The sequence below is a fragment of the Octopus sinensis genome, linkage group LG23 (assembly GCF_006345805.1).
Source record: "Octopus sinensis linkage group LG23, ASM634580v1, whole genome shotgun sequence".
Lineage (NCBI taxonomy): Eukaryota > Metazoa > Mollusca > Cephalopoda > Octopoda > Octopodidae > Octopus > Octopus sinensis.
The window spans coordinates 5,438,908-5,460,772 of NC_043019.1; the positions used below are offsets into that span (position 1 = coordinate 5,438,908).

General features: G+C 39.7%; 1 protein-coding gene across 1 annotated transcript; it reads left to right on the forward strand.

Moving 5' to 3' along the window:
- Positions 1 to 679: 679 nt before the first annotated feature.
- LOC115223519 (methionine aminopeptidase 1D, mitochondrial) lies at positions 680 to 20,333 on the forward strand. Its single transcript, XM_029794150.2, has 7 exons — positions 680 to 917; positions 5,366 to 5,661; positions 10,010 to 10,201; positions 14,536 to 14,699; positions 16,739 to 16,836; positions 18,442 to 18,489; positions 19,724 to 20,333. The coding sequence occupies exons 1-7, from the start codon at positions 911 to 913 to the stop codon at positions 19,864 to 19,866; spliced, it is 948 nt and encodes a 315-aa protein (XP_029650010.1). The 5' UTR covers positions 680 to 910; the 3' UTR covers positions 19,867 to 20,333.
- The last annotated feature ends 1,532 nt before the right edge of the window (positions 20,334 to 21,865 follow it).

A 21,865-nucleotide genomic window follows, 5' to 3' on the forward strand; every position in this document is an offset into this window, starting at 1 on the left:
TCCTTGCCGTATCTTTAATAATCAATACCTCATATGTACTTTAATTATCAATATACTCTAAAAATCCATATACGACGTTAATTAACACTAATTCTGGATCTTTTCGGTTTGAACGGCAGTTTTTAACATAATTTCTAGATAACTAAACACTTTTAAACTTCGTATACTGGTAGAATGTGTTTATAAAACATCTTTTTCTCTTGGCTTTATTGAGAAAATTCTATAGTTTGTAAGATTTTTGTTGTTTATTTTCTTCAATTTCAACCAATCGATGACGTCTATTGAGGTAAAAAAAACATTCTGTGCCGTATGAATATGTCCCTCGTTTAAGAAACAGATTGGGCTTATTTACATTTGTGAAGAAAAAAAGATACCCTTCCCCCCACCCCTAACCCTAAAACAGATTGGAATGCAATAGATCGATACTAGGGTCATAATTATGGGTGACAATTTCATATGACACCGCTAGGAAAAACTGCCGTTCAAACCGAAAAGATACCTAATATATTTCCCCGCTCTCTCTCATTATTTCAAATTATGTTTCTTTACTTCTTGAATTTTTTTCTATCGCTATTCATCTTCCTAAACCACTCTTGGTGTTTTAAATCATTTCGTATTCCATCTTTCATAATCTATCCGGCCGGACTATTTTTCACCAGGTTCCATCACTTGACGAACACCTTCCTTATCTCCCTTACATCCTTCACTTTTCGTTTCACTTCACCTGAAGCTGACCTTCTTCGAAGCAAGGAAGGTTTCATGCGTCTTGGACTTAGCTCTCAAATCAAAACATCCCGCTGTTAACTAGTTCCCTTATCTCTCTATATATGTGCACACATTTCTATACATTATACACACCGCATTTAATAACAAACGACGGAACTCGTCACCTGAAGAGAAGTGGTTTATAATGTCAGGTAAGGTGATCCTTACGCAAACTCTCTGTAGTAAACCCGAGATACAGAGAGGCACAGCGGACAGTACAAAGAGGATTTGAAAGACTAAAGGGCGTAACTTCGGTATAAGTACCGGAAGTACCGGATACATTTTAAGAAAGTGTTTTTTTTTTTATATATATGGGGGGTTAAGGTTTGGGTTAGGGGTGGGAGTAAAAGGGTTTCTGTTATCTTCAGAAATGTAAACAAACTCACGTGTGTACCTAAACCTATTTCTTTATTACCCACAAGGGGCTAAACATAGAGGGGACAAACGGATTAAGTCGATTATATCGACCCCAGTGCGTAACTGGTCCACCTATACCGAAGGTTCGCCGACTAAAGATATAGACATGCTCGAAAATGTTTTCATATTTTAAAATATATTATTTATTGCCAATTTCTAAAGGTCAGCGCCGGTTTATTGATAAGTTTGTTGGGGAGAAGAGAATACAGACTTATACGATGAACACATAACACAGAATAAAAATTATAATTATTGTCCTTGTGTAACATTATCTGGTATCACATCCATTGGTAAAAGTATACGTTCGTTGGGAATATACTTTTGCCACTGTTTACCTGTTGAAGTCCGGACAAAACAAACTAGTGCGGATTCTGTCCCATTTCGCATGCGAATTAGGACAGAACCCCCACCTCAGTTATATTTTTCTGTTTTTGAATTTTAATACCATTAAAATTAGGAGAAAAATATATAATCTAAGTAAGTTACTAATGAAGTAATCATGAAAAGTTTTTTTTTTCTGTTGGTTCACTCCACATGATGGTTGTTTTGTAGCTCCCCATGTATAGGTAAAAAATATATTTTCCTAAAAAAATTAAAACTAGCAGTGCAACTGAGGGGTTTTGGCCTCAGGCATTTTTGTCCTACACATATGCGTGTCACCTTGTATCTTGAGCTACTCTGTCATCTCGTCACCGACCTTTCTAGCTTTTTTCAGGCTATTCCCACCCATCCTTATATAATGCGAGGTTGCCTCTCAGCATCTGCCATAAAACCACCTTTTCCTCTCAAATAGCCCCCCCCCCTCTACTTAGTCGAAGCAGCTATATTTTTTTTTGATTCCGTCTAGTCTTGCGAGAGTTTTGGTACATGGCTAATGCTGGTGGCCCAATGATTGAAGAGTACTCTTAAATGGGCTGGTTATGCTGCACTGGCATAGGCCACAGTTACGGGCTTGCCGAGTCTTCTCAAGTACAGCATATCCCCAAAGGTCTTGGTCATCACCTCTGTGAGGGCCAACATTCGAAGGTCGGGCTTCACCACTTCATCCCAGGTCTTCATGGGTCTACCTCTTCAACAGGTTCCCTCTACTGCTAGAGTGTGACACTTTTTCACACAGCTGTCCACATCCATATGCAACACATGACCATATCAGTGCAGTCATCTCTCTTGCACACCACATCTGATGCTTCTTATGTCCAACATTTCTCACAGAGCACTTACACGCTGTTGTGTATGCACACTGACATTACACATCCAGCAGAGCATACTGGCTTCATTCCTTGCCAGCTTATGCATGTCCTCAGCAGTCATGGCCCATGCTTCACTGCCATGCAGCATGGCTGTTTGCATACATGCATCATACAGTCTACCTTTTACTCTGAGCGAGAGGCCTTTTGTCACCAGCAGAGGTAGGCGCCTTCTGAACTTTGCCCAGGCTATTCTTATTCTAGTAGCTACACTCTCAGAGCATCCACCCCCATTACTAACTTGGACACCTATGTCATGGAAACTATCAACTACTTCTAGTTATTTCCCCTGGCATGTGACGGAAGTTGTTTTCTGCACATTTTCAGTGTTTATTGCTCCTGAGCATTTGCCACACACAAAAACTATCTTCCCAGTTAGCCTTCCTTTGATATTGCTGCACCTCTTATGTGTCCATAGCTTACACTGGGTACATCTTATGGAGTTTCTACCTATGCCTTTTCTAAAGATTGAGCAGGGCCATCTACCTGAAGGGATTTGTGATTTGTCTGCCTTCCTACTTACTAAGACTTTGGTTTTTGCTAGATTGACTCTAAGGCCCTTCGATGTTAAACCTTTCTTCTACACCAGAAACTTCTCCTCTAGTTCTGACAATGACTCAGCTATTAGAGCAAGGTCATCAGTATATAAGAAGCTCCCAGGGGTATCCTGTCTTAAATTCCTCTGTTATTGCTTGGAGGACTATGATGAATAAGAGGGGGCTGAGGACTGATCCTTGGTGGACTCCTACCTGGAATTCTTCACTATACTCGTTGTCAACCCTCACCATATTAATAAATATATATGTACTACACACATACATTTGCCGCTAACCCTTAAATGTTCGAATCTATTCACTAATTCTGCTTGTTCTTAAAATATAACCCTTTAATTTGTTTAACCCCTCGGTACCAAGTTAATTTGTTCGTTACTCTATTCATTTCTTCAAACCCCGATTGTTTTAAGTCTACTGTCCCCAATCAAAGTCTTGCAGCCCGCCATTCGCTAACCTGCGTGTTCTTTCCTCCTCAAAATTCTTAAATTTTTTTAAAATGCCTCGGTATGAAGATATTTCGTTCGTCCTCCGCCATTACTTTCAATCAAAACTTCTGTCTTTCCAACCCACTTCCGGTGAACCTATATAAATAATCACCTCGTGTGCTTCTCTTTCATTCACCCTTTCTTGACCACACAGCGATGATCATAGCAAGCAAGCTAAGAATTCTCATTTCATTTCTTCCGACTCTTGTACTACACACATACATTTGCCGCTAACCCTTAAATGTTCGAATCTATTCACTAATTCTGCTTGTTCTTAAAATATAACCCTTTAATTTGTTTAACCCCTCGGTACCAAGTTAATTTGTTCGTTACTCTGTTCATTTCTTCAAACCCTGATTGTTTTAAGTCTACTGTCCCCAATCAAAATCTTCGCAGCCCGCCATTCGTTCGCGGTTCGCCCGCCCTCCCACCCCCACCACCCATACCGGAGAACACACTGTTTACACCATCCTCACCGGATATCCCCTCTACCACCGCCACCACTACGTGTGTCTGTTCCTCCTACCCCTCCTCCTCAATATACTTTCTCACTATGTATTTTACCCCTGCCTCTCTCCCCCTGGACAGAAGCAGCTAGCGCTGCAGCTCATCAAACGTCCCACTTAACCTGTTATCTTATGTTCCTCCTGTTTTGAAATGTGTCACTGCCTCAACCGGCTATCTCCTTCCAGCCCCCTCCCCCACTCGTGATATCCTACGTTTTACTTCCTACTTTTCATTCTGTCTAGAACCTGCCACCAACCCTACCTGTCATCGTTTCTCTTTACCCCAAACCTTCCCCACTGGTGCTCCCCTATATTACATGCATCCCCCCCACTCTCTCTCCTTCTCTCCTCTCTGCCGGAACTCTCCCCCCTGCCGCAATGCAACGAAAAAAGGCAATAACCGATCGTGGCCGATGCCAGACCCCTCTGGCACCTGTGCAGGTGGCACGTAAAAAGCACCCACTACACTCGCGGAGTGGTTGGCGTTAGGAAGGGCATCCAGCTGTAGAAACACTGCCAGATCAGACTGGAGCCTGGGGCAGTCCCTGCTCCCCAGACCCCGGTCAAACCGTCCAACCCGTGCTAGCGCGGAAAACGGACGTTAAACGATGATGATGATGATGTGTATGTGTTTGTCCCCCACCACCGCTTGACAACTGGTGTTGGTCTGTTTACATCCCCCATAACTTAGCAGTTTGGCAAAAGAGACTGTTTGAATAAGTACCGGGCTTAAAAAAATAAATACTAGGGTTGATTTTATTCGACTAAAAAAAGACATTCTCTATGCTGGTGCCCCAGCATGGTTGTAGTCTAATGACTGAATCAAGTAGAAGGATTAAAAAGTAAAAGGCAGATGTTAGAGAAGGGTGAACTGTATGGTCGGGGTTTTACGTTACATTACTCTGTGTTGCTTCATTTTGTCTCCTGAGAATTAGATGTTGGACTTTATTAGAGAAAAGTTATCGATAAGACAAACATATTTAATAATACACTCTCACATTTTAATCTAGACTCTGAGAAATAGAGATTGAACATTTTAGTGGGGTAAAGTTATTTACAACAGACGTCTGTTGGTACCATGTAAAAAGCGTTGGTGCCACATAAAAAGCACCCAGTATACTGTAAAATGGTTGGTATTAGGAAGGGCATCCAGCCATAGAAACCATGCCAGAATAGACAATGGCACCTGGTAAGGTCAGGGGCTGGATCAGTTCCTGTCAAACTGTCCAACCCATGTCAGCATGGAAAATGAAAAATGATCAGATAATACTTTAGTTTTCAACCATTTAATGCTACACCAAAGATGAGCTATCAAACCTTATTCTCAAAAGAACTGACATTTTTCTTGTGTATTCATATAAGGTTTTTATTTCTTTCTTTCCCTACATTAGGTTTAACATATCAAGTACTGCGTGGCTTAAGGTCAGCATTGAAGAACACCAATTTGCATATTAAAAGAGTGAGTTCTTACCATGGGCCTCATGGCTTTGCTTTTGTGAAACCAGAAAAGGTTTCCAAAACACTTTTGGTTCCAGCACACATACAACGACCACCCTATGTATCTGTACATGGTAACGACCCTCATCCTAATTTTATAGAAATCCACTCTGACCAACAAATAGATTCCATCAGAAATTCCTGCAGTTTGGCAAGGAGAATTCTTGACCTTACTTCTCAACACTTGAAAGTAAGTTTTGAAATTTTTTTCAATATTTCAATGTAATTTAAAAAAATTTTTTATGTGTTCTGAGCTGCATTCCTACCTTAAAAACATACTATTTTTATAACAATGGCCAGAGTAGATATAATTCACAACTCAAATCCAAACACTATACGCTTTTGAAAATCTTATATGAAACCAGTCAGGTATATTCCTATAATTTAAAATATGATTAAATTCTAATTAATTCCAATTTATTCTGTCTGCATTTTCAAGTTCATTTTTTCTGTTCCTCAATTTGCTTGGATTAATAACCATTTTTATACATACAAACACATGCATGTGTCTATCTGTCTGTCTACACACACTCATATATGAAATATAGTGTATTTGACAGAAAAGCTTGTTCCCTATTAAACCCTTTAGCATTTAACCCTTTCGTTACCAATTCAGCTGAAACCGGCTCTGGCTCTGAGTACAAATGTCTTGTTTTCATAAGTTTTGAATTAAAATCTTCCACCAAACTTTAGTCACAATTTATGTTCCTAACACTCGATTAATGATAACTAAGTTATTTTACTAAATTCTTTGTTATATTCAAAATTAATTGAAACAAACACAGAGCATCTCAAAATAAATACAGTAACAAAAGGGTTTAAACTGGTCAGATCTGGCTTCTATCATTAACCCCCTAAAATCATTCTTAAAGGAAACAATCTCATCAATAAGATCTCAAGGCTACAGGGTATTGCATGATTAATTCAAAACTATATGAATATACAAGTATTAAAGTTGACAATGATTTGAATGCTTAACGGATAATCAAATACATACACATGTGTATAGAGAACAAAGTGTATGTATGCCACTATATATGTATATATATAGAAATACAAAATGGGACAAGAACGCAAAACATCCAGACAGTTAGGTGATACAAAAAGGGACAACAAAACATCCAGACAGTTAGGTGATACAAAAAGGGACAACAAAACATCCAGATAGACGATACAAAAATACAAGGACAGGTCATTCGAAGCTTTCTATCCTCAGTCAAGAAACAAGTTCATCCTCGCAATTTCGGCTGATTAATCTTGAGATTACTCCGATCTGGCCAGCCCCAAGGAAAAACTAAGCTAAGAGCATTAGATTCCTTGGAAGAAAGCATCGAATGTATACAAAAACAAGGACGGAAAAACAGACATTGGTACACAAGTATAAATACAGTATACATGTATAAACATGTAGATGTGCATGTCTGTATGTGTGTTTGTATATAAATTTGTGTGTGTGGATCCTGTGAGCCTCATTCATTAACTGGTAGCAGCCTAGCTACTGCTGCTCTGCAAATATAATTTATAATTATAATTTTTCACGTGGCTTCAGTCTGATGACTGAAATGAGTAAATGATAAAAAGATAAATGATTGATCACATCTGATTGATCACATGTATACTTTGTGTGTAAAACTGAGTACAGTGAGGGAAGTCAATGACCACTCTGCAGGATTCATACAATTTCCACAATGTGTTGAGTTCTCTTTTCTTTTGTTTGTGTACATGTGTGTGTATCAAGGTCAGATTAAGACTCATAGAGGCCCTAAAGCACTTGAAAGATTTTGATATCCCCCATATATATATATGATTCAAAATATCATCATCAATGTTTAGCGTCCGCTTTCCATGCTAGCATGGGTTGGATGGTTCAACTGGGGTCTGGGAAGCCAGAAGGCTGCACCAGGCCCAGTCTGATCTGGCAATGTTTCTACGGCTGGATGCCCTTCCTAACGCCAACCACTCTGTGAGTGTAGTGGGTGCTTTTTACGTGCCACCTGCACAGGTGCCAGACGGAGCTGGCAAACGGCCACGATCAGATGGTGCTTTTTACGTGCCACTGGCATGGAGGCCAGGTGAGGCTGGCAACGGTCACGATCGGATGGTGCTTTTTACGTGCTGCTGGCACGTAATATAATGCAAAATATAAACAATAATAAATGATAAAATAAATTATATTTTTCACAATCAGAAGAAAACTGAGATGGAAAATAGTGTTTATTTTTGTATATTTCCACTTTATATTTGACACGTTTCCTCCAATTATTATTATTATTTTTTTACTGTAAAGTCTTTGATCAAACCCTCATAATTAATATGCAACACATCTGCTTCCATACTTAGTAGAGATAAGACATGTTGATTATTATTTTAGTGATTTTAAAGTGATTTCTTTTGTGCTGTAAACCATTTACCATTTCTGTGGTGCCCCTTCCTTCCTTTGATACCCTATGCAACTGCTTATTTTGCTTAATGGTTAACCCAGTTCTGGTGTATATATATATGTATGTATGCATGCAATGGGACTGGGTTAAATTGATGTGTAAAAATGTCCACAAAAGTGCATCAAGCAGATGAAATAGAGTCAAATATATTTTTTATATTACAGTTATATGCAGTAAGGATGATGATGATGATGATGAAGATGTGGTGGGGTTGAATGTGTAATCCTTTGCACATCTCCAAGGACCAGAATAGGATGAGTGTTCTGCCCACCTCTTGAAACACCCTTTACATTGCACCAGATGGAGTGTATGGTGGGAGATGTTGAAAAAAGGGTTAGATTCACTTATGAGGGGTCGTTGAAAAGTTGCTGGCTTTGGGTAAAAGAGGATCATTTCGGTTTGAACGGCAGTTTTTTCTAGCAGTGTCATATGCAATTGTCACCCATAATTATGACCCTAGTATCGATCTATTGCATTTCAATCTGTTTTAGGTTAGGGGTGGGGGGAAGGGTATCTTTTTTTTCTTCCCAAATGTAAACGAGGGACATATTCATACGGTACAGAATGTTTCTTACTTCAATAGATGTCAGTGATTGGTTTAAATTGCAGAAATTGAAGAAAAAAAACAACAAACATCTTACAAACTATAGCATTTTCTCAATAAAGCCAAGAGAAAAAGATGTTTTATAAACACATTCAAACCGAAAAGATCCCTAAAAGAAAATAGAAGAGGATCAGTTAATTATGATTTTATTCTACATATTCCCCTCAAATTCTCACACTTATTGCAGTGACCCTTCAGTTTTTCTAAGCCCTGAAAAAGAACTCATCAGGTTGGGCCTCCGACCAGGCCTTTCATGATATCCTTAAAGCCAGGAACTTTTCAGCACCCATTTGTATATCTTATGAGAGAAACCCCATTGAGGCAGTTACTGGGAGAAAAGGAAGGTAGAATAGGCAACTCTAGAAGATCTTGAGGTCAAGGGGCCAAACATGATGACCGATGGGAGCCTCTGTTTCATTGCTCAATCTGTTAGAAATAACAGCTTCATCTCTGAAATCCTCTTAAATAAGATTAGAACAGATTATATGTTATAGTCCTACATCAAAGACCTTTTTTTTGCTCATGGTTGGAAAGCTTTTGATCTGTGGGATCAGGGTTGACCTGGGAGCTATACATTAACCTGACCTGTGTGTGTGCCTGCACGTGTATGAATGTAATGTGTACTGGTGCTCCATTGATTATGATGACGGGGGTTCCAGTTGATCCAACCAATGGAACACCCTGCTCGTGAAATTACTGTGCAAGTGGCCGAGTGCTCCACAGATTCATGTACTCTTAATGTAGGTCTCAGGGAGATTCAACCTGACAAGGCTGGTCCTTCAAAATACAGGTACTCTCTTTACTCTCTTTATTACTTGTTTCAGTCTTGTGTCTGTGGCCATGCTGGAGCACCATTTTTAGTTGAGCAAATCGACCCCAGGACTTATTCTTTGTAAACCTACTACTTATTCTATCGGTCTCTTTTGCCGAACTGCTAAGTTACGGGGACGTAAACACACCAGCATTGGTTGTCAAGCGATGTTGGGGGGGACAAACACAGACACACAAACATATACACACGCGTACATATATTTATACACACACACACACACACACATATATGCGACGGGCTCCTTTCAGTTTCCGTCTCACAAGGCTATAGTAGAAGACACTTGCCCAAGGTGTCACGCACTGGGACTGAACCTGGAACCATGTGGTTTGTAAGCAAGCTACTTACCACACAGCCACTCCTACTGCTCATTTTTGCCGGCCAAGTGGACTGGAGCAATATGAAATGAAGTGCTGGAAATCAAACTCGTCATCTTCCGATTGTGAACCAAATACCCTAACCACTAGGCTACTCATTGTAATGTGTATGAGTGTATACATGTATGCGATGTGTGGATATGCATATGAGTTTGTGTAGATATCTATGTAATGTGTGTGTATGGTGTCTGTCTGTGTATAATGCGTGAGTGTATATAAATTGAAACCACACTGTTTTGGGACTTTCTTCAATTCCCCACCTTGACTAACGAAGCTTGTCATTTCAGGTGGGCATCACAACTGATGAGCTGGACAAGATCGTACACAACCTGTGCATCGACCATGATGCCTATCCATCTCCTCTCTTTTACAACAATTATCCCAAGTCAGTTTGTACATCAGTCAATAATGTTGCCTGCCATGGAATCCCCGACTCTCGACCTCTACAAAATGGTGACATCATCAACATTGATATTACGGTAGGGAAACTTATATATATGCACACATACACATATGACACATATACATACATATACAGATGACACATATGCATATATGTGAATGACAAAATTCCGCTGAGGTAGATTTTACCTTTCATCCTTTCGGGGGTTGATAAATTAAGTACCAGTTATGCACTGGGGTCGATGTAATTGACTTAATCCCTTTGTCTGTCCTTGTTTGCCCCCTCTATGTTTAGCCCCTTGTGAGCAATAAAGAATTAAGATATGTTAGCACACCGGGCGAAATGCTTAGCGGTATTTCGTCTGCCGTTACGTTCTGAGTTCAAATTCCGCCGAGGTCGATTAAATAAGTACCAGTTACACAATCGATTTATTCCGTTTGTCTGTCCTTGTTTGTCCTCTCTGTGTTTAGCTCCTTGTGGGTAGTAAAGAAATAGGTATTTCGTCTGCTGTTACATTCTGAGTTCAAATTCCGCCAAGGTCCACTTTGCCTTTCATCCTTTCCAGGGTCGATAAATTAAGTACCAGTTACGCACTGGGGTCGATGTCATCGACGTAATCCATTTGTCTGTCCTTGTTTGTCCCCTCCGTGTTTAGCCCCTTGTGGGCAATGAAGAAATAAGCCATTCACATCTACTATTCTGCAAAAAGATGTCTGGCCTTGGGGAAATATTCTCTTGTTTGGAAGGCAGCAGGCTGGCAGAATGGTTCCCATGCTGGAAAACAGTGCATCGTAGCATTTCTTCTGACTTTATGTTCTGAGTTCAAATGTCACCAAAGTTGATTTTGTCTTTCATCCTTTCAAGGTCCATAAAATAAAGTATCAGTTATGTAATAGGTGGTGGTGCTGCTTGGGGGGCATATTTGATTTACTCCCTACCTGAAATTGAAGGCTTTCTACCAAAATTTGAAACCAGTATTACCTTGTTTAGAAACAGGTGAGGTTTGGCAACTGGAAGGACATTTACCTGTAAAAAAGTTTGCCTCAACAAACTCCTCCTTCTGACCTTTGGAAGCATGGAAAAGTGGATATTAAAAGGATTATTGTATGTGTGCATTTACTCTTACTTGTTTTAGTCATTTGACTGTGGCCATGCTGGAGCACTTCCTTCAGTCGAGCAAATTGACCCTGGAACTTATTCTTTTGTAAGCCTAGTACTTATTCTATCGGTATCTTTTGCCGAACCGCTAAGTTATGGTGAAGTAAACACACCAGCATCGGTTGTCAAGCGATGTTGGGAGGGACAAACATATACACATACATACATATATATACATAAGCGCAGGAGTGGCTGTGTGGTAAGTAGCTTGCTAACCAACCACATGGTTCCGGGTTCAGTCCCACTGTGTGGCATCTTGGGCAAGTGTCTTCTGCTATAGCCCTGGGCCGACCAATGCCTTGTGGGTGGATTTGGTAGAGGGAAACTGAAAGAAGCCTGTCGTATATATATATATATATATGTGTGTCTGTGTTTGTGTGTCTGTATTTGTCCCCCTAGCATTGCTTGACAACCGATGCTGGTGTGTTTACGTCTCCGTCACTTAGCAATTCGGCAAAAGAGACTGATAGAATAAGTACTGGGCTTACAAAGAATAAGTCCCGGGGTCGATTTGCTCGACTAAAGGCGGTGCTCCAGCATGGCCGCAGTCAAATGACTGAAACAAGTAAAAGAGTAAAAGAGAGATACATATATACGACGGGCTTCTTTCAGTTTCCGTCTACCAAATCCACTCACAAGACTTTGGTCGACCCGAGGCTATAGCAGAAGACACTTGCCCAAGGTGCCACACACTGGGACTGAACCCAGAACCATGTGGTTGGTAAACAAGCTACTTACCACACAGCCACTCCTATGCTACTTATATATTCTACAGAAAATCAAGGAATTCTGAAATGCACAATGGCTGTGAAGACAATTTAGAAAATTAGGTAAATATCCTTTAAAAGCTGGAAAACGGAGGCCAGGAAACCCCTTCACTGAACTGGAGACCAAACCTCTCAGATACCGGTGCTCTGTACCCTCTTAGCTTAATAGTACAACAGAGTGCTCAACTGAAATTTGAGATGTACAGGGTTTGATTCTCTTTAGAAGCTTGCCGGCCAATTTTTTTTTTCCATCTTCTAAAGGACATTTAACCCAATATTCTAAGCTGTCTTTGCAGCCATTCTGCATGTGAGAATTGATTTATTTTCTGTAGAATACTCCCTTGATGCTTCCAGGTTTGTTTACAAAATACATACATATGTATGTACGCACGTACATACGATTGGGTACTGAAAGGTTCCTGACTTTGGGTAAAAGAAAATAGAGGAGGATCAGTTAATTATGATTTTATCCGATATATCCCCCTCTCAGATTTGCATACTCATTGCAGCAGTCCTTCAGATTTTCTAAGCCCTGTAAAGGAACTTAGAAACTTGGATGATTATGCCATCACGCAATACCCTTAAAATCAGGAAGTTCTCAGCACCCCTTCCCATATATGTATACATATATACATAAGGCGGTGAGCTGGCAGAAACGTTAGCACGCTGGGCGAAATGCTTAGCGGTATTTCGTCTGCCGCTACGTTCTGAGTTGAAATTCCGCTGAGGTTGACTTTGCCTTTCATCCTTTCGGGGTCGATTAAATAAGTACCAGTTACACACTGGGGTCGATATAATCGACTTAATCCGTTTGTCTGTCCTTGTTTGTCCTCTCTGTGTTTAGCCCCTTGTGGGTAGTAAAGAAATATATATATATATATATACATATATATATATATATATAAATGGATGAATGAATTATTCTTTGTTTACTGTTAACATGGAAAATTCAATAAACAGTTTGCAGGATAGCAAAATTCACGCAAGTTACAAGGATGTAGCGACCTATTCAAAGGTAGAAACTCCGGGTTAATGTACAGTAATTTGTATAGTATAAGTAAATAAATGGAGTTGAACGCAGTTGTTATCAAAATTCTTTTACTTTTGACATATGTATATATATATATGTGATGTGTGTGTGAAAGCGCATGGCTCAGTGGTTAGAGTTTTGAGCTTACGATTGTGAGGTTGTAAGCTCAAATCCTGGACCGGGCTGCGTGTTGTGTTCTTGAGCAAGACATTTTATTTCACGTTGCTCCAGTTCACTCAGCTGTAGAAATGAGTTGTGATGTCACTGATGCCAAGCTGTATCGGCCTTTGCCTTTCTCTTGGATAACACTGGTGGCGTGGAGAGGGGAGGCTGGTATGCATGGGCGACTGCTGGTCTTCCATAGACAACCTTGCCCGGACTTGTGCTGCAGAGGGTAACTTTCTAGGTGCAATCCCATGGTCTGTGTCATGACCGAAGGGGGTCTCAGAGATATATATATATATATATATATATATGCGTACACATACACACACACAAATATGATATCTCATAATGGTCAAACATGTTATTTGTATCATGTATTAAACACTCTCCTTCATATATATTTGTTCTAGTCCTGGTTACTTGTGTTTAGAAAGTACCTCATCATTAGAAGGCATCTTGTATATATATACATACACATATATATATACCGGAGTAAACACATAAATGTGAAACAAGGTGGAAAAAAGAGTACTCAAATACCAGGGGTAGAGTAATATGCTTTATTTAAAAGCAGCAGAAATTCAACAAAACTTGTTACTTGGAGTTTCACGTTCCCGTTCGTCGGACAGTTTTTGTTAAAATAGAACTGATATGCCAATTCTATCAAGACTAGTATAAACGCTACACCTTTAAAAATGGACTTGTTTGATTGGTCCTTTCAAATAACGGTCATATTCGAGCGATAAACAAAAATGAGCTCAATATAAAATATAAAAAATATATAAAATTATAAAAGTCGAGGAAAAACCTTACATCGAATCTTTGGTTAAAATACATATTGTCATTAATAAAGAAAATATAATTAATACCTGGAAATTGAAATTAAAATATTAAACTGTCCGACGAACGGGAACGTGAAACTCTGAGTAACAGGTTTAGTTGAATTTCTGCTGCTTTTAAATAAAGTATATATATATATATATATATATATATATATATATATGCAACTTATAGTGATGAATTATATGGTTATTGACGATGTTTCTATTTTCGGTATATTTGGCATTAGAAATTTTTTTCTTTTGCCCTTGTTTATAAGTTGTTTATAAATTTAACCTTTAAAGGTATTTTTGAATATGCTGGCCATTGATAGAATTTTTTTCGAAAAATTTTATCCTATATTAGATGTATATATATATATATATATACACACACACACACGTGTGCATACATATACATGCTTTGACACATTTGTATATATTTTACTAACTGATCCTCCTATCGCATCAGGTTTACATCAATGGTTACCATGGTGACGTTTCAGAAACTTACCTTATTGGAGATGTCGATGAAAGAGGACAACAACTCGTTGAAACAGCACGTCGTGCTTTAATGGAGGCCATCAACATTTGTAAAGATGATGTTCCTTTCTCAGAAATTGGACGAAAAATTAAGTAAGTTGTATTTTTATTGTTGTTGTTTCGGACTCCAAGTTCACCTCTGACCAAGAAAGCCCTTGACCAAAATTATGACATTGACACCCATCCCCAGCCATAGGTCATGGTGGTGTTGATACGTGATAGTGGTGGTGGTGGTGGTGGAGGCTGTTGTTTTCCTAAGAAATACCTTCTAGTGTTTAGTCCCGGGATTTCTTCATATTTCATATTTTTGTGTCTGTACAAATATAAACTGGCATTGTGATTAACTTACAACCCTATATTTAGTTGCTTATTTTGTTCGCACCACATTACAGCTTTTGTCTTGTGGCCTCGCATCAAGGAGCATCATTCTAAACATTTTACCTCAACAGTGAAGCCTGTACACTCATTTGACCTGCTTGAAATAGCAATCAAATGTCTCTGAAATCAGAACATGTTAAATAACAAGAGCACTCAGAGAGTGCAAACCTCCGCCAAGGCAACACCAACATCCTCTCAACAATTAGTCAGAGATGATTTTTAAATTGAGAATATCTGAAATAAACTCAACTGCTCTCACAAACGAGAATACTAAAAATGAATCGAACTGCTCTCAAAAATTAAGTAAAAAAACAGGAAAAATAATCCAGAATCCTTGTCTGGGACCTGATCGATCCAGTGGTAGTCATGGAATGCGAAGTGGCTGTAGAAAATATAGTAACATTAATAAATAGTTTATCCTTATTTAATACAAGCCAAAGTTAAATTCACCATTCAAAATAGTTACACCCTAAAGGGAGATAATTGAGAGAGAGACTTGAAAGTTAACATAAGATCGTAATCATGTAAAGTAAATATAACAAACAATCCAGAATCCTTGTCTGGTACCGGATTGATCCCCAAATCTAATCAGTTTGTGTCAGTCATGAGGCCAAACATCCTTGAAAGTTTCATCTGAATCCATCCAGTGGTTCTTGAGATATCTTGTCCACAGACAAACAAACAAATGCAACTGAAAACAATACCTCTGCCTTCACTAAGGCAGAGGTAATAAAAGGAAGTCCACATTAAATAATATACTCTTTGGCACATAAAAAGATGCAATGGTCACAGCTGGAATGTCTTGGTCTGTCTTCTCAATCATAGCTGGGTTGAAGTTAAACAACTTTAAATGTTTTAATTCCTGTTTAAGTGGTTTCCAGTAGAGAGAGAGCAACCATTTGTGAAAAAACTGAAAAAATATAATTGCTCCAATAAAAACAAAAAAAAAAAAAGCAAAAAGAATCATAGCAGTGGGCGTTGCCAGTGCCATATAAATGGCACTCGTGAAATTGTAGTCCTGGCCATTGCTGGTGGCACAAATTGTACCCATTACACTCTTGGAGTGGTTGGCATTAGGAAGGGCATCTAGGTGTAGAAACCACGCCAAGTCAGACTGGAACCTGGTGCAGCTCTCTAGCTTACCGGTTCCAATCACACTATCTAACCCATACCAGCATGGAAAGCAAATGTAAAATGATGATGATGATTCCACAACACACAACATAAGAAAATGGCTGTAAATCAATGAAAAGCAAAAAACAAAAAAGCCAAAAATAGGCGCAGGAGTGGCTGTGTGGTAAGTAGCTTGCTTACCAACCACATGGTTCCGGTTTCAGTCCCACTGTGTGGCATCTTGGGCAAGTGTCTTCTACTATAGCCTTGGGCCGACCAAAGCCTTGTGAGTGGATTTGGTAGATGGAAACTGAAAGAAGCCTGTTGTATATATGTGTATATATAAATATATATATATATATATATATGTATGTGTGTGTTTGTGTGTCTGTGTTTGTCCCCCTAGCATCGCTTGACAACCGATGCTGGTGTGTTTATGTCCCCATCACTTAGTGGTTCAGCAAAAGAGACCGATAGAATAAGTACTAGGCTTACAAAGAATAAGTCTTGGGGTCGATTTGCTTGACTAAAGGCGGTGTTCCAGCATGGCCACAGTCAAATGACTGAAACAAGTAAAAGAGTAAAGAGTATATTACTGAAATTCCTAAATAATTTATTTCTCTTTTACCATTCTGTTACAGTGATGTGGTGACAGCAGCTGATTTTCAAGTCATTCCTGATTTCTGTGGTCATGGAATTGGTCGATATTTCCATGGTTTACCTGACATATTTCATATTGGTGAGTATACTGTTGCTGTATATAGCAGTGGTTTCCTAACTTTGTGAAGGGGGCTGCTGCTCCCTTGGTACTCCCCTTCCTATGCATCACCACAAACATAGACCACCTCCTGAAGCAAATTCACAAATGTAAAACAGCTGTGTTTCACAAATATGTCATAGATTATGTTTTATTAACCCATTATTTTGTTGTTTTTACATCTATCGCCCCCTTTTGGCCACCCCATTATTGCCTCCATTTTTCTTCAATGCACCCCCTGGGTCTTTCCACTACCCCCAGGGGTGCAGTACTACCCACTTTATGAACCACTGGTTTCTAGTGACTGTAGTGTATACAGCGAGTGTATGTTAACCCTTTTGATACCAATGAGCCTGACACCACCCCCAGTTCTATGACATAAACTTGCTGTTTTGAAGTCGTCAAAATTATAATTTTTCCATCAAAATTTATGTTGGTTTGTTGCAGACCCCGGCTTAATAACAAGAAAGTTATTTTACTAAATACTTCATTGTTTTAAAAATCAACTGAAAGGCAGCATTCATTGACAGAAATCCTCATCATCATCGTTTAACGTCCGCTCTCCATGCTAGCATGGGTTTGATGGTTCGACCGGGGATCTGGGAAGCCAGAAGGCTTCACCAGGCTCCGGTCTGATCTGGCAGTGTTTCTACAGCTGGATGCCCTTCCTAACGCCAACCACTCCGTAAGTGTAGTGGGTGCTTTTTACGTGCCACCGGCACAGGTGCCAGACGGGTCTGGCAAACGGCCACGGTCGAATGTTGCGTTTTATGTGTCACTGGCACGGGGGCCAGGCGAGGCTGGTGACGGCCACGATCGGATGGTGCTTTTTACATGCCACCAGCACGGGGGCCAGGCGAGGCTGGCAACGGCCACGATTGGATGGTGCTTTTAACGTGCCACCAGCACGGGGGCCAGGCGAGGCTGGCAACAGCCACTATCGGATGGTGCTTTTTACATGCCACCGGCATGGAGGCCCGTCGGGGCGGCACTGGCAACGGCCATGTTCGGATGGTTCGCTTACGTGCCACCGGCACTGGTATCACAGCTACAATTTCCATTGATGTTGATGGATTTTGATTTTGATTTCCACTTGCCTCAACAGGTCTTCACAAGTAGAGTTTTGTGTCCCAAGAAGGAAAGGTATGTATAAGTGGACTGGCTACATCCCAGGTAGAGGCCATGGGTTATGGTCTCACTTGTCCTGCTGGATCTTCTCACGCACAGCATACTTCCATATATATATATGTGTGTGTGTTTGTGTGTCTGTGTTTGTCCCACAACATCACTTAACAACTGATGCTGGTGTGTTTACATCCCCTTATCTTAGCGGTTCAGCAAAAAGAGACCAATAGAATAAGTACTAGGCTTACAAAGAATAAGTGCTGGGGTTGATTTGCTCAACTAAAAGGTGGTGCTCCAGCATGGCCACAATCAAATGACTGAAACAAGTAAAAGAGTAAAAAGTAAAAGAGTAACTTAGCAGCCCAACAATTGATAAAATTGATAAAGTAATTGTGATGTTGTTAATGTTGTTTGTTCATTAATTAAAATGTCAAAGTACATTTATTTATTTTTCTTAATTAGATTTGGGCTGTAAAACGCGGATGAAGGAGAATATGGTGTTTACAATAGGTGAGTGGATAATTGTTCGTTAAAATATTTAATTAAAATTTTATGCAGTTATTATTTTTCTTCTCATTGTTTTTGCTGTGTGACCATTAACATAGAGATGGTCAATAGGGAGGATCAAATACCACAAGGTATTTTTGTTCAAAATCTCCTGTTTCTCAGTTTTCTTACTGATGTTTACACTTCTTAGCAAAAAGCTGTTGTGACAGACATGCACACATACATACACACTTATATGCAGAGTGTGTGTATGTGGTATGTATATGCAACATGTGTGTCTGTGTGTGAATATATGTGCGTATACATGTATATATACACACACATGTAAACGCAGACATACGCATCATCATCATCATTTAACGTCCGCTTTCCATGCTGGCATGGGTTGGACGATTTGACTGAGGACTGGCGAACCAGATGGCTGTCATATATGTGTGTGTGTGTACATTACACACTTGTGTGTGTGTAATTGTGACTATTTGTCCCCCACAACTGCTTGACAACTCGTGTTGGTGTGCTTACATCCCTGTAACATTTATTTAATATCATTTAGTAATATAATAACTAAAATATTATTATATTACTTAATAGTTGTATAATCATAAAGGCAGTGAACCTGCAGAACTGTTAGCAAAATACTTCTAAGTATTTTGTCCATCCTTACATTCTGAGTTCAAATTCTGCTGAGGTTGACTTTGCCTCTCATTCGTTTTGGTGTTGATAAAATACGAGTGGCTGTGTGGTAAGTAGCTTGCTAACCAACCACATGGTTCCGGGTTCAGTCCCACTGCGTGGCACCTTGGGCAAGTGTCTTCTACTATAGCCTCAGGCCAACCAATGCCTTGTGAGTGGATTTGGTAGACAGAAACTGAAAGAAGCCTGTCATATATATATATATATGTATGTGTGTGTCTATGTTTGTGTGTCTGTGTTTGTCCTCCCACCATTGCTTGACAACCGATGCTGGTGTGTTTACGTCCCCATCACTTAGTGGTTCGGCAAAAAGAAACCGATAGAATAAGTACTGGGCTTACAAAGAATAAGTCCCGGGGTCGATTTGCTCGACTAAAGGTGGTGCTCCAGCATGGCCGCAGTCAAATGACTGAAACAAGTAAAAGAGAGTACCAGTTTAGCACTGGGGTCAAATGTAATCGACTTATCCCCTGCCCCTGAAATTGTTGGCCTTGTGCCAAAATTTGAAACCTTTATATAATGATTATATTATTTCTCTTTTTAGAACCTTTGGTATGTGAAGGATCACCTGCAATAAAAGTCTTATCCGATGGCTGGACTGCAGTGACCAGAGACTTCAGCCGATCGGCTCAGTTTGAACATTGTGTTCGAGTAACACAACACGGAGCAGAGATTCTTACACAATAACATATGGCATCTGTGGCTGTGGCTACAAATATGAAAACTCAATGTAGATGTTCTGATTTGAATCAAACTTAATTTATTTTCAAATCCCTTCACTGTGTCCTCTCTTTCTGTTACTCCAACTGTTACTACAACAGCCCCTGCTTCACTCGATCTTTTGGCTGTAAACTGCCAACACTTAAACTTACTCAACACCTCTCACCAACCTTACAGTCTTTTCTCAAACCCTTAATTTTATACTGCATACATATTTATACATATTTCCCACAAAACATGTTTCCCACAGAATGTGTTTCCCACAAAACATGTTTCCCACAAAAACAGCATTTCTCTGGAATTGCTTCTTTGCTTCCTGATTTTCTTGCAACCAGTGATCTTCAAAAGGTCAAACAGTGGATTAATGTCATCCAGCTATTGTTAATCCTTAGTCTGGGTGGAACTGATCAATATAAAAGAAATATATACTTGCATTACTGTTGTTGTTGTTATTTTGCACCGTGTCAGACCAGATTGAGTTGACTTCTGAGAAAATCCTTACCTGCCAGAGCCATCCTATCTTTTGTTTATAGTCGTGCATCTAGGACTACACTCATCTTCTGTGTCCTTCATTTTATGATGGTACTATAGTGCAGTGCTTCTCAAACTATCTGATGTGGCGTACCAGCAGTTTTTTTTCTTCAAATGTACCAGGGACTGGTAATATTTCTTATTTATTTTATTTATGCACCCTTTTCAAGCCTAGTCAGACTCATGGGACGCCAGTCCATCGCCGTGGAGCTTTAGGTGTTTTCACTCGATCAACACACACAACACCCGGTCTGGGAATCAAAACCGCGATCCTCTGACCGCGAGTCCGCTGCCCTAACCACTAGGCCATTGCGCCTCCAAAATAAACACGCCCTTCTAAAGCCTAGTCAGGCTCATGGGCCCGGTTTCCCGATTTCAATGGCGTATGTGTTCCCCAGCTGGACAGGACACCAGTCCATTGCAGCGTTACTCATTTTTGCCAGCTGAGTGGACTGGAGCAACGTAAAATGAAGTGTTTTGCTCAAGAACACAATGCGTCGCCCGGTCCTGGAATCGAAACTACAATCTTACGATCATGATGCTGACACGCTAACCACTAAGCCACGTGCCTCCACAGTAATATTTCTTAGTAATATTAATTTATACCGTAAACAATATATATAATGAATATAATAAAAGTTGATAATTTTTTTTTTTTATCTTACATTTATTTTGTAAACAAATAATACAAATATTACATAAGCATTTTATAATGTTTCTTTCTTTTCTGGAAACTCTGTGTACTGGCAGCTGATAGCTCGCAGACCACCACTTTAAGTAGCACTGGTATAGTGTATTAGAGGTAGATTTGTGCTGTTTCTAGCATGTTGAGGTTCCTTCACTGATCTCAATTGTAATCTTATCAGACTAAACTAAAACGTCATTTCTTAACCTTTTAGTATTGAAACTGACCAACTCCCGCCTAGATATTCCATCTGTTTTATCTTGAAACTGGTCGGATCATGTCTCTCACACCTACCCTATAGTATCATTCTAAAAATAAACAATCACATCATTGAAACCTCAAAGCTATGAGATAATTAATGATTAATTCAAAACAATAGGCGCAGGAGTGGCTGTGTGGTAAGTAGCTTGCTTACCAACCACATGGTTCCGGGTTCAGTCCCACTGCGTGGCACCTTGGGCAAGTGTCTTTTACTATAGCCTCGGGCCGACCAAAGCCTTGTGAGTGGATTTGGTAGACGGAAACTGAAAAGAAGCCCATCGTATATATGTATATATGTGTGTGTGTGTGTGTTTGTCACCCTAGCATTGCTTGACAACCGATGCTGGTGTGTTTATGTCTCCGATACTTAGCGGTTCGGCAAAAGAGACCTATATAATAAGTACTGGGCTTACAAAAAGAATAAGTCCCGGGGTCGAGTTGCTCGATTAAAGGCGGTGCTCCAACATGGCCGCAGTCAAATGACTGAAA

Coding starts and splice junctions, on each gene's coding strand:
- LOC115223519 (XM_029794150.2), top strand. Junction 5,662..10,009: donor TTACTTCTCAACACTTGAAA/GTAAGTTTTGAA, acceptor TTGTCATTTCAG/GTGGGCATCACAACTGATGA. Junction 14,700..16,738: donor GAAATTGGACGAAAAATTAA/GTAAGTTGTATT, acceptor ATTCTGTTACAG/TGATGTGGTGACAGCAGCTG.